The following is a 20,467-nucleotide window of genomic DNA, read 5'->3' on the forward strand; positions in this document are numbered from 1 at the left end:
ATAGTGCGTAAACACATGATCCATACATACATGCAAGCCATTACCCAACAAGAGGAGGTATTTCTCAATACACAACAGAATGAATGTAACATATGCATATGAAGACATCTCATTTATCAGCCACATAATAAGAAACAGCTGGTAAAGGCATTATTTTCTACATTAATCATTTCACTCTGATTTATTATATTGATGCCTTTTTCATTATTATATGATCATTTCACTTTTTCAGCATTGCTTTAAAAAATTAATTCTTTATTATTCTAGGTTTTTTGAAAAGTTTGACAAACTAAGGATAATAGGTACAGAGAACAAAACACCAGTCTCTAATCATCAGAGTATGTTTATTTGTTTTTGTCTGATATGCAGCAAAGGAGACCACTTATTATAATGAAATTCCATTTGTACAATTAAAATAACAAGCTCCTCAAGGCAGCTACTGAAAATGTGCGTGTTTGTTTTTCTCCCCCATCACACTCTCGACAAACATGTTTTCTTCTATTACCACTTGTTTTATACTTTGTTGTGTTTTTGCCTTAATCCTCAGTCGGATCTTTTGCGAGCAACAGCTCATTACAGACAAGGAGCAACAAAAGCAAAATGAGATTGAGGTAAGCTGATTTTAGATTTAAAAAATGAGCAACTGAAATTTGTTTCTCTTTTGAGAAGCTGCATATTTTACAAAAACAAAACCATCTGCATGGATCTATTAGGTGATACACTTCTGTATTGTTTTTTACTGGAGGGTGTGACATATATGTGTGGTGTATATATTTCTGACTCCATCTGGGTGTTACTTCTAATGGGTAAAAAAAAAAAAAAAAAAACTACAAGGCACATATATTTGTGTCTTCATTGATCATTAAAGAACAATATTAGAGGGGTTAGTTCAGCAATAGGGGTGAATCAGTGGACATAAAGCAAGTCATGCAGAGAGCCTGTGGTACACATGAATCCAAATTGGCTTCAAGTATGTTCACACATGGAATTTGCAGTCCCAGGTGTAACAGATAAACAGATAATTGACATTTATAGGACATTTTTGGAAAGTCCCAGTGAACTAGATGACTTCTCTTCTTATTTAAGATGTGGCTCATAGATGGATATTTTGCTTCTATTCTGACTGATATGCTTTGCTGTAAAGTGGGTCATGAAAAAATATACAGACAACTAAATATGTAAAGCTAGGGTGGCTTATCTGATGGTATACACTGTGCATACGCTAAGCCTGTTTAAAACACTTGACCAGTTGACCTCTCTTGTGAAACAGTGTGATGATTACCTTTAATCTGAGCACACACTGATTTAATCACTGTGGATTTTCTTTTCTTTTAAACTTATTTATCAACAAATAAAAAATGTAAACTGTGTTTTATTAAAAATTGGCCATAGCATTAAAATGAAACAATGTGTAACATTAATTCCTCAGATATTCATAGAATTAATGTGGCACTAATTTAGTGAGCATTGAAAGCAGTCTTACTTGGTTGCGCACAATGTTACACAGACATCTCTCTGTCACATGCAGCACAGTTACCAAAAAATTATGTCACTATTGACTGCATTTTTACAATAACATTTATTGACGTACTGTATCGATTGTATTGTACAACCAATGGGTGGCAGTGTTGCTTGCTCCTCTCTGGCCTGTAATATGGAATACTCTGAATGAGAACAGAGCATGCTGACAATGAGGAAAGTGTTGCATAAAATTGTCTTTTGTCACTGTAGTTCTTCTCCTATCCCCACAAGCAAAAAAAATCCAATCTAAGTGGAACGTCTCCGGTCTGTGCAAAAAAATACCTCACATTTTAAAGTAATAAAAGGCCTCATTAGCCACAGAATATTTAAAAGAAAAATTTCCACAGAATGTCATTTGTAAAGTGGATTTTCTTATTACTTAAAACAGGAATCCCATTTGCAAAGAATAAAGATTTAAGGTGAGCCAGCAAAAAAACACATTTGTAACCAGCACTGAGCCATTCACAGTTAGAATTTTCTTTCCCAGATTTTTGGCCTTGGGTAGGGCATGCGTTCAGCCATAGTACAGCTTACAGATTGCTAAAAAAAAGCATATGGGGCTGCGATTTAGGGAAATTATTGATTTGTGTTCACAGCTTATGCTCAGCCCCACCTGTCATACTAAAGACAGGGTGTTATCTTTTGTTAAGCTGCTGCAGACTCGAAGAAAGTTATCGTAATCAGGAGAAAAAGACTGTACACACCAGTGAGGCGCTGATCCTTTTCAGGGGAAGAGGGAGAAACACTGTGGCAGTGAAGGAAGACAGTATGTTCATGTTTTACTGAGTCGAAGATGATCTTCAGGTTGGCATCTGGGCAAGTCTGTATGTAAGCTTGTCACATGTGTGTGTATACAGTACCATATACAATATAAGCTTATACATCATCTGTCCATGTGTCCTTCTGTGCGAGTGTGCCAACGTATGTGTTGTCAGTCTGTCTGGCAGCGTGATAATGCTGAGCCATGTGAAGCCGCTTGCCTCTCTGTTGTGGCTCCTTGTTCTTGGCCTACTTTAGGAGAGGTGAATTGAGGGCAACTCGAGTCTATGGGTAAGGGGATTAAGTCTCCAAACACGCTCCTCTACAGTTTGGGATTTTACCCCGATGCCAGACACTTAAAGTCTGCCAGGGATTAAGATAAAGAGAGAAGTAAGAGCGGCATGTATTGTGGTGTGCATGGGGAGGGGAGGAAAGAGGGGGGGGCAATAAAAAAAATAAGATGCATGCTGGTGATATGATCTAATATACTAATGAAGCATTTGTTGACCTATTTGCCTGAAGCTCGTGCCGTGTTGTCGGTCAGCATGTTTTCAAGGGATGAGACACAATAGTGGAGAAGCTGTTCTTTTCAATTCCTTTGTATTAGTGGATGATCTCTGCTTAATTCAGTGGTTTCATTAAGAAATCATGGTACTGTATTATTAGTCACACAATTTCCTAATTTAAGAAACAAAAGAAGTGCATTGAGTGGCCATTGAGAGTAAAAAGCATCCCAAGAAGACCATCAACCATGAAAGCCAAGGCCCCAAAGTGGCTATATATGCCACTCTGCTCCATTGACCGACTCCATTTCAAATCTTCGATTATTAAAATAAAACATTGTCTGCATAAAATTATATTCTTTTGAGTCAAATGTTTGTTGAAGTACTATAATATCTGACAGATGTAATCAAGAATACATGAGCCCTCCAACTAACAGACATGTTGCACTGAGAACAAAGTGGCACATCCTCTGCATTATTTATTAGATAGAATTGATAAGAGCATCGGGTTTAAGTATTAGTGTTCCTGAACCTCTTATTTGGCTTTGAGGAGTCTTCACAGGAGTCTGCCTTTTCTTTTGTCTTGACAGAGCAAGGGGGGGGCGGGTACCTCCTGTGTCTGGAGGCACCTCCTGTGTAAGAGAAGGCTGCTGCTCCATCATGTTCCTCCAAGAAAGTGGGTCATGAGTCTGAGACTGTAGGATTACCGACCGTCATGCAGGCATGTGCTGCCTCTTATCCGTAAGACCACACCACCACCCACAACTCCACCCCCTCCTTTTTGGTAGAAATAAAAAGACAAACATGTCCTTCATCACCAAGAGGTAGACAAACACTAGTATTTAGCTTGTTAACCTCACACACTTGTGAAGGATGCATTCCTGCTCATCATATCAAGACATGAAGATGCACAAGTTATAGAGGGAGGAACAAGTACAAAACAACTAATATCGTTAGTTTTCCCAATTAATTTTTTTCTCATTTACTGATGCCCCACCACCTCAGCAATAATTGCATCTAATAGCGACATCATGATAAATGCTAGCTTTAAAATATCTGACCCCGGTGATACTAATGGCAGGCTGGTTGTCTGGTCTGGTATGCTCTGACGTGGAGCATGATTAATCAGCAAATAAATTACTCATAATAAATACATTAATTTTGCAGTAGAATGATTACAGCCATCATCTGAGGTCACTGTTGCCTTGTACAGCCACTAATCAGTACTGCTCTCTCTACTTTCCACCTAGTGACAGCAATATAAAGGGATAAATCAGTGATGGAGAGTGGAGCCTTTGAAACCTGCAGGGGAGAAAAAGAAAGATGGAGCATGGATGTTGTTGGTTTAAAGTTATGGTTTCAGGGTCTGAGAGGGAACTTAACTGCCCATCATATTGTTTTGGTCCAGATTGAGAGGGGGGGTAGCTGACTCCATGTCTTGAAGGGTGTATTCAAAAAGGGGGGGGGCAATTAGAGCTTAATCATAAGCAGTCCCTTATGCTGCTAAACATGACCTCCTTTTAAAAACCTAAAGACAACATTAAATCATCATTAGCATAGTTATTAAGGTATACAAATTGTACCTTCTTTTCTCTCTATGATGTGTTTGAAACTTTTGTTTTGATATTACAAATTATATATCATATATTCGCATAAATGTTCTGGAAAAAGTGTGATACAAACAGAAGATCGCAGGTCCGAATTGGAACAAGTTACGGGTCACTGCGTATCTATACAAAGATGATCTGAGTGATTACCTCCATCCCATGGTGAAACATGTCTATCCCGATAGCGGTGGCCTCTTGTAGGGTGACAATGCCTCCCATTCATAGGGCATAAGTGGGGTCACTGAATGGTTTGATGAGCATATAAATGATGTGATGCGGTCTTTTCTATCTCTATCTTAACAAGTTACTGAGACACTTTTAATGATGTTTTTCCTTTAAATTGTTGAATGTCAATGTGTGTATTATCTAAATCAACCCACCTGTTAAGTATGGACAGCATCCATGGCAACATGCATGATCAAAACCTATCTCTGTGCAACCAACCAACCCATCAAGGCCTCAAAAGCTGATGAGGACGACACAACTTACTTTAAACCAGCTGATAAATGTTGAGCTCAGATAGCCAGTAAGGTCTGCAAACCAGATAGACCCCACAGCAGGTCAACATCTGTAATGACACAAGCCTCAGCTCAGCCTGAAAGGTTTGAACCCTGACCTCCCAGGCATTATATCTGCCTCTGGGGTGGCTTATCATTGCTCTAAAAAGCTTATATTTCCCACCATGGACAAAGATGGGTAAAACACAATATAACCAGCCAGACGGTGCATCAGAACTGTGTAACAGCATCCCCCTCATATAAATGGATGGACTGTTGTTGGCCTTTATTGTCTGAGCATGAAACTAGGCACACATGTTGGGTGGTAAAAGTGTCAAAGCCTGACTGAAGAGCCATTGTTGTGGTTTCCAGTGGTAGAGGTCCAGCTTTGTTCCCTGTGTTGTTCATCATTAGCATATCAATATTCAAAGGGTCCGATATTGGGCAGAGGTGGCAGCCTTTTTAGCCTGGAGTAGACCCTTATACACAAACAACGAAACCTGCATTCAACTCTTAAGGGCCAGCTGTTGAGTTCAGCACATCATTGATGAATCACTGTTGATCTAAATGTTAAGCTGACTTCAAGTCACAGCTTTGAGCATTTATCATTTTGTCCTTGTCTTTAAAAACCAAAGATCATTGGAAATGTCTTGCAATGTGAGTGGAACACTTTTGACCCATTTCTCCACTTCTCTCTTGGGTGAATAACAAAAGGCTAAATGGTGTCACCCTTCCTACCCCTGCAGCATACATCCCTCCCCTTCCTCAACTCAAGCCAGCTGACCCCTAAGACTGGCAGGCCGGCGGACAGTTAGCCTTGTGTAGTATTGTGTATGTGTGTGTGTTTGAGGGGCAAAGCCACTCGAGAGTGTCGGTTAGTCCAAGGGCCAAGCGGAAAGGCGGTTGGGCAGTTTAGCCAGCTGCTGGGGGAGCGAGCCTCGGCTGGCCTGGTCAGTGAAACCTTGGCAGATGGAGCCATTTCAAAACAATGAGAGTTGCTTGCTGTGGTTGAAAACTGGAGGCTGTTTGCTCAAGATACTACAACTTTGATGTAAATGGATGTTTGCTCATATATTTTGAGGTCTGACACTTAGTCATGTTTATAAGTTTGGTTTTCTCTTGTATACTACTAACCTTTCAACAACCAACTCCGGCCTACATTGAGTTGGATGTCGCATTTGATGTTGGCTTGGTTTCAATGTTTTTCTTTCAGTTTCATTTCACTGGTAAATTTCTCTGTTTTTTTTCTCCCTTCACACATGTATACTGCCTTCCTCTTTCTCTCCAGACAGCAACAGGCTGAGGTGTCTTGGGACTATACCGCTTAGGAGTAACCAAGCCTGGGTAATGAGGCGTGTGATTGGTCCCCTCCCTCCCGTACAAGGCCAGTCTTCGGAGGACATGATTGATCATGACAGGAGCACAATGGCAGCCTGGTGTCAGAGGGATGGCATGGGGGGCACATGGACCCCCCGCAGTAACACTCAGTCACCCAGTCTTAGCTGTGTAAAAGCAGTTACATACAAACAAAACATGTATGCACATGTGTGCACGATACAGGCCTCAGAGACACTTGTAGGCAAGCGTGTAAAATGACACATATAAACAAAGCAAGGCCATGCGCTACAATATGGGCGTGTAAAACACACAAGCAAGAATTCAAAGAAAATAAAAATATGCACCAAAAAATGACAAATAATTAATTCTTATTGTTATGTTTCAGTTAAAGAAAATCATGTGATTTTAACTTAATTGATAAAATGCTGAATTTATACTCTCACATTGATGTTAAAATGTTTTCTCTTCGTGAACTTCTGATGCAATTAACACATTTGCTCTAGAGGGAATTTACCTAAAAATATTTTAGAGAATATTTTTACTGTCATGAATCACTTCTAGTTTTAATAAATATTAGATGTCTTCAAAGAATATTTTAGATTATTTAATTTTGTGCTGAACTTTCATCTGATTTGTTTTGTACACAAACAATTTCATTTGATTGCAAAAAAAATGCAAACAAAAGTCAAGATGATTTTTCTATTACACTTCAAATACAACAGTAAACATTTGTATTCATAAAACTATTTCGTTCTCTCTCAAGGTAAGTGGCTCCACTCGAAGGACACCAGAGGTTTTCTGTGAAGCATGCCGTTTGTTCTTTTTGAAGTGACCCTTGTCCATGCAGCACTACTGAGCCTGTTGAACCAGTTCACATTCAAGGTCAGAAATCAGGTTCTCATAGGTGCAAAAGGCAGAGCCTTTATGGAGGACCTTTAATGCCTGGTTGCAGATGCTTTGTCAAGTAGGACCCAGGTGTATTAACACTTAACCAATTTCCTGTGATGATGCTCTAGAGTACAAACAAACCAGGATGAGAGCCTTGGCTTGTTTTAAGAGGTCTTGCTCATCATAATATTCATTCAAAGAAGTAGTGGATATCATAAAACATGAGAAGAAGAAAAAAAGGAGAAAATAAAGATGTGTCCTTCATTTTGTATTTCAGATTATTAGAATACACATTTTTGCTTTTCAAATTACCAAAGACATTCAGAAGATGTTCCCCTGGTAAAGTCCTGTTGTTGTGTTTGTAATCTAAGCTCCTTTGATGCTGCATTGGCTTTAGGATCCTTATTACTCTGTACAGCTCCTTCCAGATTTATAAACAGTTCTCCCTTAATCTGTATATATATCCACACTGACTTGTTGACCAGAGATTACTGCACACAAAAACACACAAACCCACCCATAAAAACAAGCATCCACTGTTGTTTAAAAAAAGAAAAAAACACCACAGAAAATGTACAACAGCAGTGCAGAGTGGTTGGAGAGAGGATAAGAAGTTGTTGAGGTAAACATTCTTTGCACGTTTGGGAGGCTAATTGCCCTAAGTGGACTAATGAACAGCATAGTAGGTCTAATTGGCTTACAGCACTTGGCGTGCTGGGCGAGTAAAATTGAATCAAAGCTGTAGGACTACGCCAGAGTAGTTATGTGCGTTATCATAATCATAATTGGCACAGTCTCAAAGGCTTGAGTCATGGCACTCAGCCAAACGGCGGTCACAGATCTGATCAAGAGCATGCTCAGTTCAATTAAAAAAACAGTGAAGAACGATACATTTTTAAATTGATTTTGGATGCTCACATTTTGTGCTTTTATGTTGTATTTTCTGTTCACGTTGCCACCTTCTCGATTAAAAAAATATATATTTTTCGCATTGAACTTTCATTGTGTGTGTGCGTTTCTTTCTTTTTTCTTTTTCTTTTTTTTTCTTGAAACTATTTTTTAACCAGAAACTGTCAACCAATTTAAAAAGTAAGTGTAAGTGTGTTTTAAGATCGACCATCGCCTCTAACATAACGGTAAGTTCGCTCCATTCACTGGTATCTTTGTCATGCAGGTCTATTTTTAACCAAACAAAAGAGAGACGCAACGATGGAAACGCACGACAACAATGTCCCGAGCAAAGCCCAATTGCCCCATTGTGCGCCTTAAAGACAGACACGTGCAACACAACATAGATAAAGGGAGCGAGGGGAGGGCGCGAGTGTAGGCGTGTGTGTGTGTGTGTGTGTGTGTGTGTGTGTGTGAGCGCGCTTATAGATAGCCTCTGGGGAGTTTGGAGCAGCACACACCCCTTCAGCCTGTTTAGAGAAACTCCCCTTTCAGCACCCTGGACAGGGCAGCGCTGACCGCCGGTTATTTTAGGTGAAGTTGTTGCAGGCTGCAGGCTCACAGTCCGGTCAGCTGACGCTGGTGATGGTCAGACACTTATACCCTCTGCCACACGTCCCACAGCTGCAGGTTATCAGCACGGCATCATCAAACAGCCACTTGATGAATATTCACAGTTTCCGATTCCGGTGGCTGAAAGGAGAAAGGTCTACAGGAGTCCTTTTTAACGTTTTTCAGAAGCCAGGCTGCTGCCACCAAACAGGCATCGACGCAGAGGATAACACGTCAGGACAGTTTAAATCCGCTGTTCGTAGCTTGCTATAGATCCTTTTTCTTCAAATCACAAGCGTGCTTCTTTGCATCGGAGCATCTTCAAAATGTTGCTTGAACACCCGGGGTCAAGCTGTCAAACTACCGGAAATTTTACCCGGTACAATTCAGGCCAAGGTAAGAAACGATTTTATTATCTACGGACTATAAGTTGAGTTTGAGGACAATCGGCTATTTGAGGGAAGTATTGAGTTGTACAGGGCGCCCTGGGGTGCGTGAATGAGTCACAGTTGGATGTGAAAGAGGGGATAATGCAGAAAATCAGCACAGCAGGACTGAAAGGTTTTGTGAATTGAATTCTGAGAAGCGTGAAATTGACTGTGAAATGTTTTTTTTTTGTGAAAAGCAAAGACACTGCCTAGAATGATACAAAGGCTGTCTTTATGTTAGCAATTAGGGGATCATAAAAACAGGATAAAGTTGCAGAAACCCATAATAATGTATACAGCCTGTTTATGGGCGCCTCTTTTGCACTGCGTGTGGGAGACGTTATGAATCCGTAATGAGTCTTCATTGTTGGAGAATCACACGAACAGATGTTATGCGCGTGCTGTCATTTCACACCGCCGCCTGTGGTCGTCACGGGAGCGCACGCAGTGCGCAGGGAGCAGGAGCACCGGACCCTTTAGGGTAACGGCAGCCTCTCTGCGGATGTACGACAGATTGCCAGCAGGCGCAAAGCCGCTCCCACCGGTAGTCCAGCGACGCAGCGTGCTCAACAGGTGTCACATTCCTGCCCTGACAGGTGGGACACCTGAGGTCGGCACTGGAGGAGGTGATGAAGCCACAGAGGCCCCAATTTAAAGAGAATGAGTTAAATTCTTAGTAAGTTTAAGTGAATTAAGTGGCGTCCAAAAATGTGAAAGAACTTGTTAATTTGGTCTGGAATCATTTTGAGGCAAACATAATTTCTTCTCATTTCAAATATAAATCATATGACAATTTCTGAAAATGAAATTTCTGAAGCAGATTCTAATTTCTATCCAAATTTTACGCATTTGTGTTGACGCAAAAGAAGGGAATTCTTTTGATCATTGTTGCGACTTTAACAGACTGACCATTACTCTGATAGCCATTTTATGGCTTTGTTGTCACATTACTGTCGGCCCACCCGCTCAAAAGTAAGCGATCAATATGACATAAAAATTATTACAAAGCTGAAAAGTAAAGAGGGGTATCCATGAACCTGCGCCTTTCTCTAAAAACGCCTTTCATATACTTCTGAAATACAGGCAAATGGGACATTGATTTTAGATTCATCAGCGCTGCGGCTGGTTGTGGCACTACCCGTGATTTCCCCAGGCGCTCTTTTGTGCCAAAGATCAGTGTCAATAAAATTCATTGGGGTGCTGGCCCGATCAACATGTTATTGAACAGCCAATCTCTCCCCTAAACAAACACTTGTCTTTGAGCACTCAACACACGTGAAATGAAGATCGTACGTTTGCAAGACATTTAAAATCACTTATTTTTAAGAAAGGCCAAAATTAAGCATATAGAAAAGCAAAAACTGCATTTTCCTCTAAATAATAATAACAGTATTATTGGGGGCAAAGTTTTAGGCTGTTCCATGGGTATGGGAAAATGGAAAAGGAAATTAATGCAAACAATTTGAGTGCATCAACACAGTTTACACGTGGATTATTAATATCTTACTTTCTACTTAAATGCAACTGTTGAGATGGCAAAATTAACTTATTTTTAAACCCTTATAGTTAAGGGAATGCACAAACTAATGGAAAAAAAATCAAGAGAATGTTCTACTCTTATTTGAATATTTCTTATAAAATTGCACAAGCAATGATTATTTTGTTGCCATCATATAGTCATGGGAAAATATAGGGAAACAGGATCTACGTGCATGGATCTATTTCACATGAGGAAAAGACTTTTTTCTTCCTCCCTCGTCTTTAAAAAGGGAACAGGCTACAGCACTGCAACACGTCTCTGATCGCTGAAACTCTATTGGTTTCTCCCCTCACCCCCTTCATCTTCTTCTTCTTCCGGGTAAGGTGCTCAGTAGGTGATGTTAATCTATCTCCCTGTCGCCCAGGAAACGGCGCAGCGTAATCCCGCACAGGCTTCAACGCGGTCAAGCATAAAAGCTTGAAACTCCACTGCCCAATACGCGCGCTGGTGCTCCCTTTGGGGCTCATGCTACACAAATTTTGACAACACCTGCCCGATGTACGTCCGTGTATGCGCGTATGTGTGGAGGAAGACATGCTTGCATTCATGTAAATCATGAGCAATGGATGGACATGGTGAGCGCAACTCTCCAAAAGAGGCAGCAAACAGCACAGAGATGCTCCTTGCTCTGCTGTCGCACAGTGAGGAGTTACGGAAAGGTAACGGCGAGATGAGATCTTAATGCGTGTTATTACTGATTATATCACACACTTTTGTCTATATAGCATGTGATCAAAGCGTTTTTAATAGGCTGGGCCTTCAAGTAATGTCGTCTGCGTTACGTATGCGTTATCATCTGGATGATGGATCCAATGGATCCAGTTGCAGACTTTTATTTTGGCATATTTCTTTTTATTTTAATCCTTTATAAAGCTGCTAAGACGGAGGACGTGTAATTTGTGTTGTTCCAAACAAACTTTTTTGTCTGAACGGTCGTTTATATTTCTTTTGGAAGACGTTTTCCCACCTTTTGAATTTAAGAATTTTACGCATTTTGCATACATTTTGGTTGGAAGCTTTTAGAAACTGCTACACTTTGAATAATGTAGCAGCTACAAGGAGGTAACACTACATATAAAGCGTTTTTATGCACATTTGGTAAACAGCAGCGTGTTTATCTTCACTACTGTCTTTTTAACCACCTCGCAGTTCCTTTGAACAATGCATGAAACAATGCAAACATTTCGATTGGGATTTGCAAACATTTTTAATTTTATCATCCCAAGTGGGCTTTACCCTGTGAGCCCTTTGCCTTGGTTTGTGCCGTGAGACTAACAGGCCTCAGCTTTCTAGTTTTACAGAGCGCACTGAATTAATGATGACCTGAATACACCTGTTCTTGACGTTGCTGCCACCGCACTTGTGCAGGGCTTGCTGCTGATGCCAGAAGAAATGCTTCATTAATGTTGCATGAATTGTCCACAGCAAAACAATAGGAATGCGATTCCTTGCACGGATGGAAGATGAAGTGGTTGAGCTTCTTTTAATTAGTAATAAAGGGGCCTGATAAGGTCTTACCTGGCGTCTCAGCTGTCCTTATTTTTAGATTGGCTGTTTTGGTTTTGTGTTTTTTTTGGTAATATTAAAGTTTAAACTGTTGTAGAAAGCTGTGCCTGCATTGAGGGGGACGTTGTTAAAATACCTCGAAAGATGTTTTCTGATGTTATGTCATGTGGGCCTGTGTTGTATCGGGAAGTGACCTTGGGTAAAAACAGACTGCTCCTGGTTAACGATGATTACGCATGGCAGTAATATAACGATCACTGCTTAGATTAATGAGCTGTTAATTCTGAGATGTTACACTATCATTCACATAATTCGAGAGCATCTAATAATTAGTTTTTTTAAATGGCTGATCTATGCATGACTGGATTAATGCACGATACGCACAATCTCCTGTAATTTCTATGTAGAACAATAATCTTAAATTTAGGAGTGCAGGTATTTTTAGAAAATACATGTGCAAAATGTATTATACTATAGTAGGCCCATTAAGAAGGTGTTTAACTAATCATTTATTCCCAAACGTGCAATAACTGATTAAGTCGAATTAATTTAGCCTATTTCTTTATCATATAATTATTACCTTAAAATTTAGAATGATATTGTATTTAATTATCGATTAATCGTTCGCTAAATGAGCATGCTCCTCCTGTTTTGTGTCGGTTTTAAATGTTAAATGAATAAAAAAAACACAAAAAAACAAAAGCCTAACTTGATCAAATTTATTTTACTTCCCTTCAATTTATATTCCATGCGTAAGTCTTGTCAGTATTAGATTTGAGACAGCTTTAGGTTTTTTCTGTCTCTGCATTGAAACTTGGGGACTGCAGGACGCGGATGAATAATGCCAGCTGACTGTCCTTCACATGGGTAGTCGCTGAATTTTGGATTAGATTACCCTTTTTAAATCAAAGATATCAAGTGTTTAAATATGGGCCTATAAGCAACCTGTCATACACGCGCACCCCTTCCATAGGATGATCAGGATCATTATTTTTATTTCCTTTTTGTATGTGCATTTGCGCAACTGTGCCTTACTTGTGTATCAAATTATCAAATTTTATTCATTTTATTATTTAAATGACTAAATTGTGAAATAAAAAAACAAAAATGGTGTTGAAGTGATTTAAGTATCATGATCATGCTTATCCATAGCGCCGATTTTTGTTTTATCTATCTTGGGAATCCTTCATAATTAAACAGCTGCGTCATATTAAAAGTCTTTTTTGAGCTTTCGTGTCTGAAGTGCAGTGCTTCCATCTTGTCTTCTGCAGAAATCCCTGTATGCGCAGGCTGCAGTCAACACATCGTTGACCGCTTTATCCTCAAAGTGCTGGATCGCCACTGGCACAGCAAGTGCCTAAAATGCAACGACTGCCAGGCACAACTGGCGGACAAGTGCTTCAGCAGAGGCGACAGCGTCTACTGCAAAGACGATTTCTTTAAGTGAGTATCTTTGTGAAACTATATATATATATATATGACTGGGTTATTTTTTTACTGATGGCAACGTTTTAATTGCCAAAAAGGAGATTCGGGACCAAATGCGCAGCCTGTCAGCAGGGGATACCGCCCACACAGGTAGTGAGGAGAGCCCAGGACTTCGTCTACCACCTGCACTGTTTTGCTTGTATCGTGTGCAAGAGGCAGCTGGCCACAGGTGACGAGTACTACCTGATGGAGGACAGCAGGCTGGTGTGCAAGGTCGACTACGAGACGGCCAAACAGAGAGGTGAGCCACAACTGGCCTGGACAGTATTTGCTCCAGTGTGTGTTAAATAAGTTACCTTTGACGTGACAGTGAGGTCATCCATAAACTTTGACCCACCTGCGCTAATTGCATCATTGCCTGCAACCCAATCGATACTAAACTGCGTAAAGTGGAGGCCCGGAGGCTTACACTTGCACTTTGCACTTGAAGGGATCAGCTTTCAATAACTCTTATTATGGTGACAGAGATCTTGTTGGCCGCGCAGAGACGGCCCAGAGATGCATGTGAAAACAATATGTCAATCTCGGTGAGAAGTCGATCTGATTTACATTTTATTATAAGGCTTATATGGTGATTCATGTTACAGGTGCAAGAACCGTTCCTGTTCCGTTCTCTCCCCCCTATAAACTGAGGTTCCAAGGTTCGAATCCAGCCTGAGCCCTGCCTCATCCCCTATCTTTCCACATTATTCCAGTCTTTCTCAAATCAATCAGAATTCCTTTATTTTCCTTGAGGGGATTTTTTTGTCTTTTTGTTACGGATATATAAGGCTAAAACGCCCCAAAAATATTTATATAAAATGACTAGTTCAGCTATTTCAATATTTATGTTTTTAAATTATTTTTAGATGGAAAAAATGCTTAACATTTACAAATTGCTCGTCATATTTTGCAGTTTCTTACTCAAATTCATGCATAATCCATTAACTATAATAAAAGCATGAACAATAAAGGGTAATTTTATGGCTGTTTTTTTTTAAGAAGAAATAGTAGGCTACTAAATAAAGTAATAAATACTACACAATGCATTCATCTAAAACAGATGACACACTATAAATGCAGCAGAATAATTACTGTATATTGTTATTGTAGTATAATGCATGTGTGTCTGCAGCAAAATTTATTTAAAAAACTCACTTTTTTAACATTTTGCAGTAGTGTTTTCTCAGGTATAGTGTTAATATATTAATAGCAGTGTGCTGGTTGAAAATGTTTTTATATATTAACTTCAGTGAAAATCCCAGCAGGCTCGTTCCTGATGGGGCAGACCGGCCATAGTCAAGTTTTATCTCCCCATCTGTTTGTTTGAATTTACTGCAGGACACCAAGCGCAGATTTATGCAGCGAGTTAACACAAGTTTTCACAAAAAACACACACGTTTATTTTACTAATGACAGGGTGCAATTACTTGGGCAGCATCCATTTGGATGATGGTTTTGTATTTTTGCTGTGCTGGCGAACAGATGTGCAGCAATGATGCAATTATATGCACAGGGAGGCAGATTGCAAAGTTTATAGGCAGAAATGAATTTGCCCATTTATGTTAAATTAAAATGCAGTATATTGGGGCTTTTTTTAAATTATACTATTTTCTATTTTGTTACTCAATGCCTATACCCAATCACATTAACTTCAATTCTGGAAAAAACCTGTCCAGGTCTGCATATTTTCAGCATTTGCTGACATGTACATTGTGTTTCCACCTTTTAGAAGCAGATTCAACTGCAAAAAGGCCACGAACAACCATCACTGCTAAACAGCTGGAAACACTGAAGAATGCCTACAATAACTCTCCCAAACCAGCCCGCCACGTCCGGGAGCAGCTATCATCAGAGACAGGCCTGGATATGCGGGTTGTGCAGGTAAAGTATATTATTATCCATTAAGGGCTATTCCATTAGTGTCCTGACTTCATTTAAAAGGTACAATTGACACTGAACTGGCACAAGTGTACTGTAAGAGCAAGTGTCTGTGAGTGTGTGTTGGGGGTGGAATTTACGGCTAGATGGAGTAAAATGAAGTCTGCATGAAAGTCAGCATGGTTTAAGTGCAAGCTCGTTAACAATGCTAAGAGGGCCCCTCGCATATTGTCTGCTGCTGAAGAGCCTCACGTCGGTTGCTAGGTGGTGGTCATATATATTGTTTTATTTGCAAGGACAAAAGTAGAGACAGAAGCCACTAAAATGCTCCTCATTATTCAGCGGAAGGGATGGGGTGAAGAGGGTTCAGTCAGGGTGGAATATCATTAAGAGGAATGTAAAGCAGCTTTTTTGCTTGTGGTTAAAATGAATTAATTTTGTAGATGAGATAAAAGGTATAAGAGGAAAATGGTATTTTTACATTTAGTATCAAATCTCACAAATATTTGCTAACAGCGTGATTATAAAAAAAGACTGGATATGTACTCTGGCTGAAAACAACAGCAAAAAATACATCATATTAAATCTAGAAAATTCTGATAATTTAAGTCTTTAAGTCATTTAAATGATAACCTGTCTGCTCCCTGGGGTGAGGACAACATGTAGCTGCCGTGGAGTTAATGAAATGTGCGATAAATCAGATGTAGGAGGTGTTGGTCCAAGGATTAGGACTGCTCATTGTCACTGCAGGACTCACAAAGGCATGGAGAGGTGTCCAGGCAGTCCATGAAGCTTGCTTAAAGGTATATAGGAGGAGACATTGACTTGTGTGTGACGGGCACAATAACATGACATTTGTGTGTTAAGTTTGTGTTTTTTCCTCATGGAAATTTCAGATTTTGCAGTAAATATTCAAAATCAGTATTGACAAGAACCTTTGCCTTGTTTGTTTTCTTTTCCAGGTTTGGTTTCAGAACAGGAGAGCTAAGGAGAAAAGGCTTAAGAAAGACGCAGGACGGCAGAGATGGGGACAGTACTTTCGCAATATGAAGAGGTCAAGAGGAAGCTCCAAATCTGACAAGGACAGCATCCAGGAGGAGGGCATGGACAGTGATGCTGAGGTGTCCTTCACAGGTAGATATTTTGCACTACAGGAAAATTCAGAAGCAGTGATCTTTTCCTAAACCTAACTAAACAGTAACCGAAGAAAACATAATGTGTGACTGGACGAGGTTGCAGGAGCAGTTTAATAAACTTAAATTTTGTATTTTATTTGTCTTTCCATAGATGAACCACCCATGTCCGAGCTTGGCCACACCAATGGCATTTACAGCAGCATGAGTGAATCTTCTCCAGCTATGGGGGGCCGCCAAGGAGGTAACAACCACAGCTCCTTTCCCCTGGAGCATGGTGTACTCCCCTCTCAAGACCAATTCCACGACATCCGCTCAAACAGCCCATACGGCCTTCCTCAGTCACCAGGGTCACTCCAAGCGCTACCCAGACACCAGCCTCACATCTCAAGCCTCGTCTACCCTGACTCTGGCCTTTCTATCATGACCCAGGGGAGCGGACCAGGGCCCCACCCTGCTGTGAGGGTCACCATGGGGGCAGCCAACGGCCCCAGCTCGGACCTGTCCACTGGCAGTAGCGGTGGATACCCAGATTTTCCTGCCAGTCCTGCCTCCTGGTTAGATGAGGTGGACCACGGGCAATTTTGATCGGTTGACAACAAGACTTTGACTTTTTGCTTTGTTTTTTTTTGTGTCTTCGGTTGGATTTTGAAGAATTGGAAAATAGTCACACAGAACAGTGATTGTGTAAAGGAGTAGACTGCTGACTGAAAAGTCAGCAAACAATATTTGTGATCTGGATGGAATTAAGGAAGAAAATGTCCCTCATTTAAAGCACTTGGCCTAACAATTGTCCTTCAGTAGTAAGACTGTATGCAAAGCAAGGAAGCTGTCAAGAAAAAAAATCAATTTCCAGATACCACTATAAGCTCTGTTTGAGAAAGTTTAGACATTGATCTCCCTCTTTAATTCACAGCTCCTCTCACTGCTCTTCATAATGTGTTCAGGTGCAGAATTCAGTTCAACATTCAGAGTCTTTAAATGTCTGGTTGTTGCCAAATGTCTATATATACAGTATATATATAATGGTTTATCATTGTGGAGACTTTATTTTTATACAAACCCCTCCTTGGACATGAATAAGAACCTGGATATGAGGACTTTGTACATTGATTAACAGGGATATATAGGCAAAAATGTAGATGTTGTCTTAAAACGGTTCCTATAGGGGTCCAGTTACTTCTATGCATTTGTGTGTTCTCAGATGTATATTGTTCGTTTCATTCTACTGAAAACGACCCCAAGTGAAGAAGTGTAGCGCCCGGGGTCTGATGTACATGTTTGTTTATGTGGAAAATGTTTTATGTCTTATTTATTCCCTCTGGTAATGATGATGATGATGATGATTCCTAAATAAATGACAGGACTTTAATAAATTTGTCACCTAAATCAAGATGAAGTTTGATCCTTTTTGTTCAGTGTAGAAAATTGTCATCATATGAAAAAAACAAGTAATGGGTTCCCTTAGGGAATTCATTTAGAAGATTGGACATCGTATAATATTTTGGATAAGGGCTTGAAAAGTTTGACTACTAGTGCCAACAAACAAGAAAGAGTCATCCCTTCACATTTATCTTATATTTTACATGCTGTAGCTGTATCCTACATATACATCCTATAGCAAAGTGAAACCAGAGCAAGCCCTGCACTTCTGCCTGTGTCTGCAAATTGAGTATCTGGCTAACTACCAACACTGTATCAGGGGGTTCAACAGCTCTTTAGTGGAGAAATTTGATGCAGTCAACTCATCAATTCAGAGATTACTGGGTCTTGTTTGCCCAAATGCCGCTATGGGAAAGGAATCTCCAATCCATTAACCAAGAAGGGATCAAGTGCCCCTTGTGAATTCCCTCATTTGTTTAGTTATTCAAAGTCAGGTTCAATTAAATAGATTAAACAGTAAATGTGTGTGTGCGTGTGTAGCCTATGTGTGTCTATGACTGCATGTTTATGTGTTTGTTTCTCTTATGGCCTAGAATATGTGTGCATATTATGTTTTAAAGCCTTAGAAGCAGCATATCAAGGTTTAATTTCACTCTGCATTTCTGCCAAAAGTATGAGTTGGAACCACTTTTTATACAAGGCTTTCAGAGTAAATACTGCTGCATGGTATTATTGTGTTTCAATATGCAGACTTGAGGGTCCGTCTCAATGATTTGTGTGCAGATCTGTAAACTATGACATGAACGACAGCGATAGCCAGCTGTCCTCATCCCCATTGTTTTGGAGTGCGACCTCCGACTTCCTCCGCCATTAATGGCGTCCTGCCTCGGGCTCCTCAGGTTCCTATACAACAAGAAAAGAAACACCAGACAGGATATTCAGCTGAATCCTTCCAGCAGAGTGGCAGGTATCATTGTTGCCTCACAGAGGCAACAGGTGTGTAACCTGAGCCAAAGAGTGTTTGGCAAAGACACTAAGGGGGTGAGAGTGAAAAGTCAAAGGCTGTGTTAATCTCCTACAACACCCGCCTTGGTCAGTTTACCAGGCTGTTTGTATTTGGGGTTAGAACGGCTGATTTGTTGCAGACAGGAAGTACTTATAGTTCCATTTAGGACATGCTGAACAAAAGAGCACTTTGTCAGCTTTGCCCTTAAATTTGTTGACTTAATGGCATCTGGGGGTCAAATAATTTCTCTGTGGGTGATGCATATTTTCCTTCTCTTTAACAACTCCCACAACTGAGTCACACAGCAGGTGTGAGATGTTGTTGACCACAGGATGAACTCTTCTGAGCAAAATAACTGGGATTATCTCACCCTACTCTTTCAGATTGAGTAGGAAATCCACCACTTTCTAAGTAAAGAATTAGATTAAGTTGGGTATGTAATTTGTCAGATGGACTTTTCAGTGCATATGGGAAATGGTGGGAAAACTGTGAGGACAAAAAAGAGATAGAAGGAAAAGAAATTCAGTGGAACATTCGGCTATTTCATGTTGAAGGAACAGGATAGAGAATAGAAGTTTGAGAAACTGGATCCATTTGATTTTTGACTTGTGTCTACTCTAAAGTTCATTCTATTATAATTTTATATGGATGATTTCTTTGTGTTTAAAAACATTGTTAAGAGAGAAAAGATGTTCTTTTCTCTGTCTCTGTTGTCAGATAGTCCTTTTATTAATATATTTTGTAACATTTATTTAAAAATATTTTAAATATTTTAGTTTGCTCTAAAATACACACTGATGATAAAAAATCTTTTTAATATTTAAATTTCATTTTTGTATTTATATATTATATATATTTACAGTACATCATTTTGTCATTGAATTAAACAGTGGTACAGTGGTAAAGTTTTTACAACACAAAAATAAAAATATAATCCTGACAGAGAGAGAGAGAGAGAGAGTGCCAGAGTTGGCAGCACAGCACTTGTAAAATATGAATTACACGTTGTAGAATATGAAATCTCACTGAAGGAAGCTGCCCACTGCTTTGCAGCTACTGTTAAACTGTTGCTTTTAACTGTCCTTTCTGTAAAGGACTCTGTGCCTGGCAGTGCGCCTGTTGTCTCTCATATGTGGGCTCACACACACACTTCCTCATACACACACAAGCCCCCCAGCCCCATGTCAGATGGTGCTGAGTAAATCAGGTCTGACAATAACACCTCCCTTGGGTCCCACACATCACAGCTACAATTCAGACCTAATGGAGCAGCAACGGAGGGGAGGCTGCTCATGGTGTGTGTGTGTGTGTGTGTGTGTGTGTGTGTGTGTGTGTGTAAATGTATGCATGGATGAAACGGTGTGCTTCATTTTGGGACCTCTACAGGGAGGGATGAGGGGAGAGAAGGAGAAGAAGGAGGGTGGACTATCTGAGGTACAAATATCAATCAATTACAGCAATGTGTTAATTGAATAAGAATCTTCGGTGGGTCAGCAGGTTTTGTGGTTGC

General features: G+C 40.0%; 1 protein-coding gene across 2 annotated transcripts; it reads left to right on the forward strand.

The window, feature by feature from the left end:
• The first annotated feature begins 8,939 nt into the window (after window positions 1-8,939).
• Window positions 8,940-17,156, forward strand: lhx3 (LIM homeobox 3). 2 transcript variants are annotated; one of them, XM_028418239.1, is made up of 6 exons: window positions 8,940-9,009; window positions 13,359-13,530; window positions 13,614-13,816; window positions 15,287-15,438; window positions 16,398-16,569; window positions 16,723-17,156. In XM_028418239.1, the coding sequence occupies exons 1-6, from the start codon at window positions 8,940-8,942 to the stop codon at window positions 17,154-17,156; spliced, it is 1,203 nt and encodes a 400-aa protein (XP_028274040.1). The 2 variants fall into 2 exon arrangements, with proteins under 2 accessions (XP_028274040.1, XP_028274039.1); XM_028418238.1 differs by having other exon boundaries at window positions 8,940-9,008; window positions 13,352-13,530.
• Window positions 17,157-20,467: the final 3,311 nt, after the last annotated feature.

Source organism: Parambassis ranga, chromosome 12 (assembly GCF_900634625.1).
Source record: "Parambassis ranga chromosome 12, fParRan2.1, whole genome shotgun sequence".
In the NCBI taxonomy this organism is placed as follows: domain Eukaryota; kingdom Metazoa; phylum Chordata; class Actinopteri; family Ambassidae; genus Parambassis; species Parambassis ranga.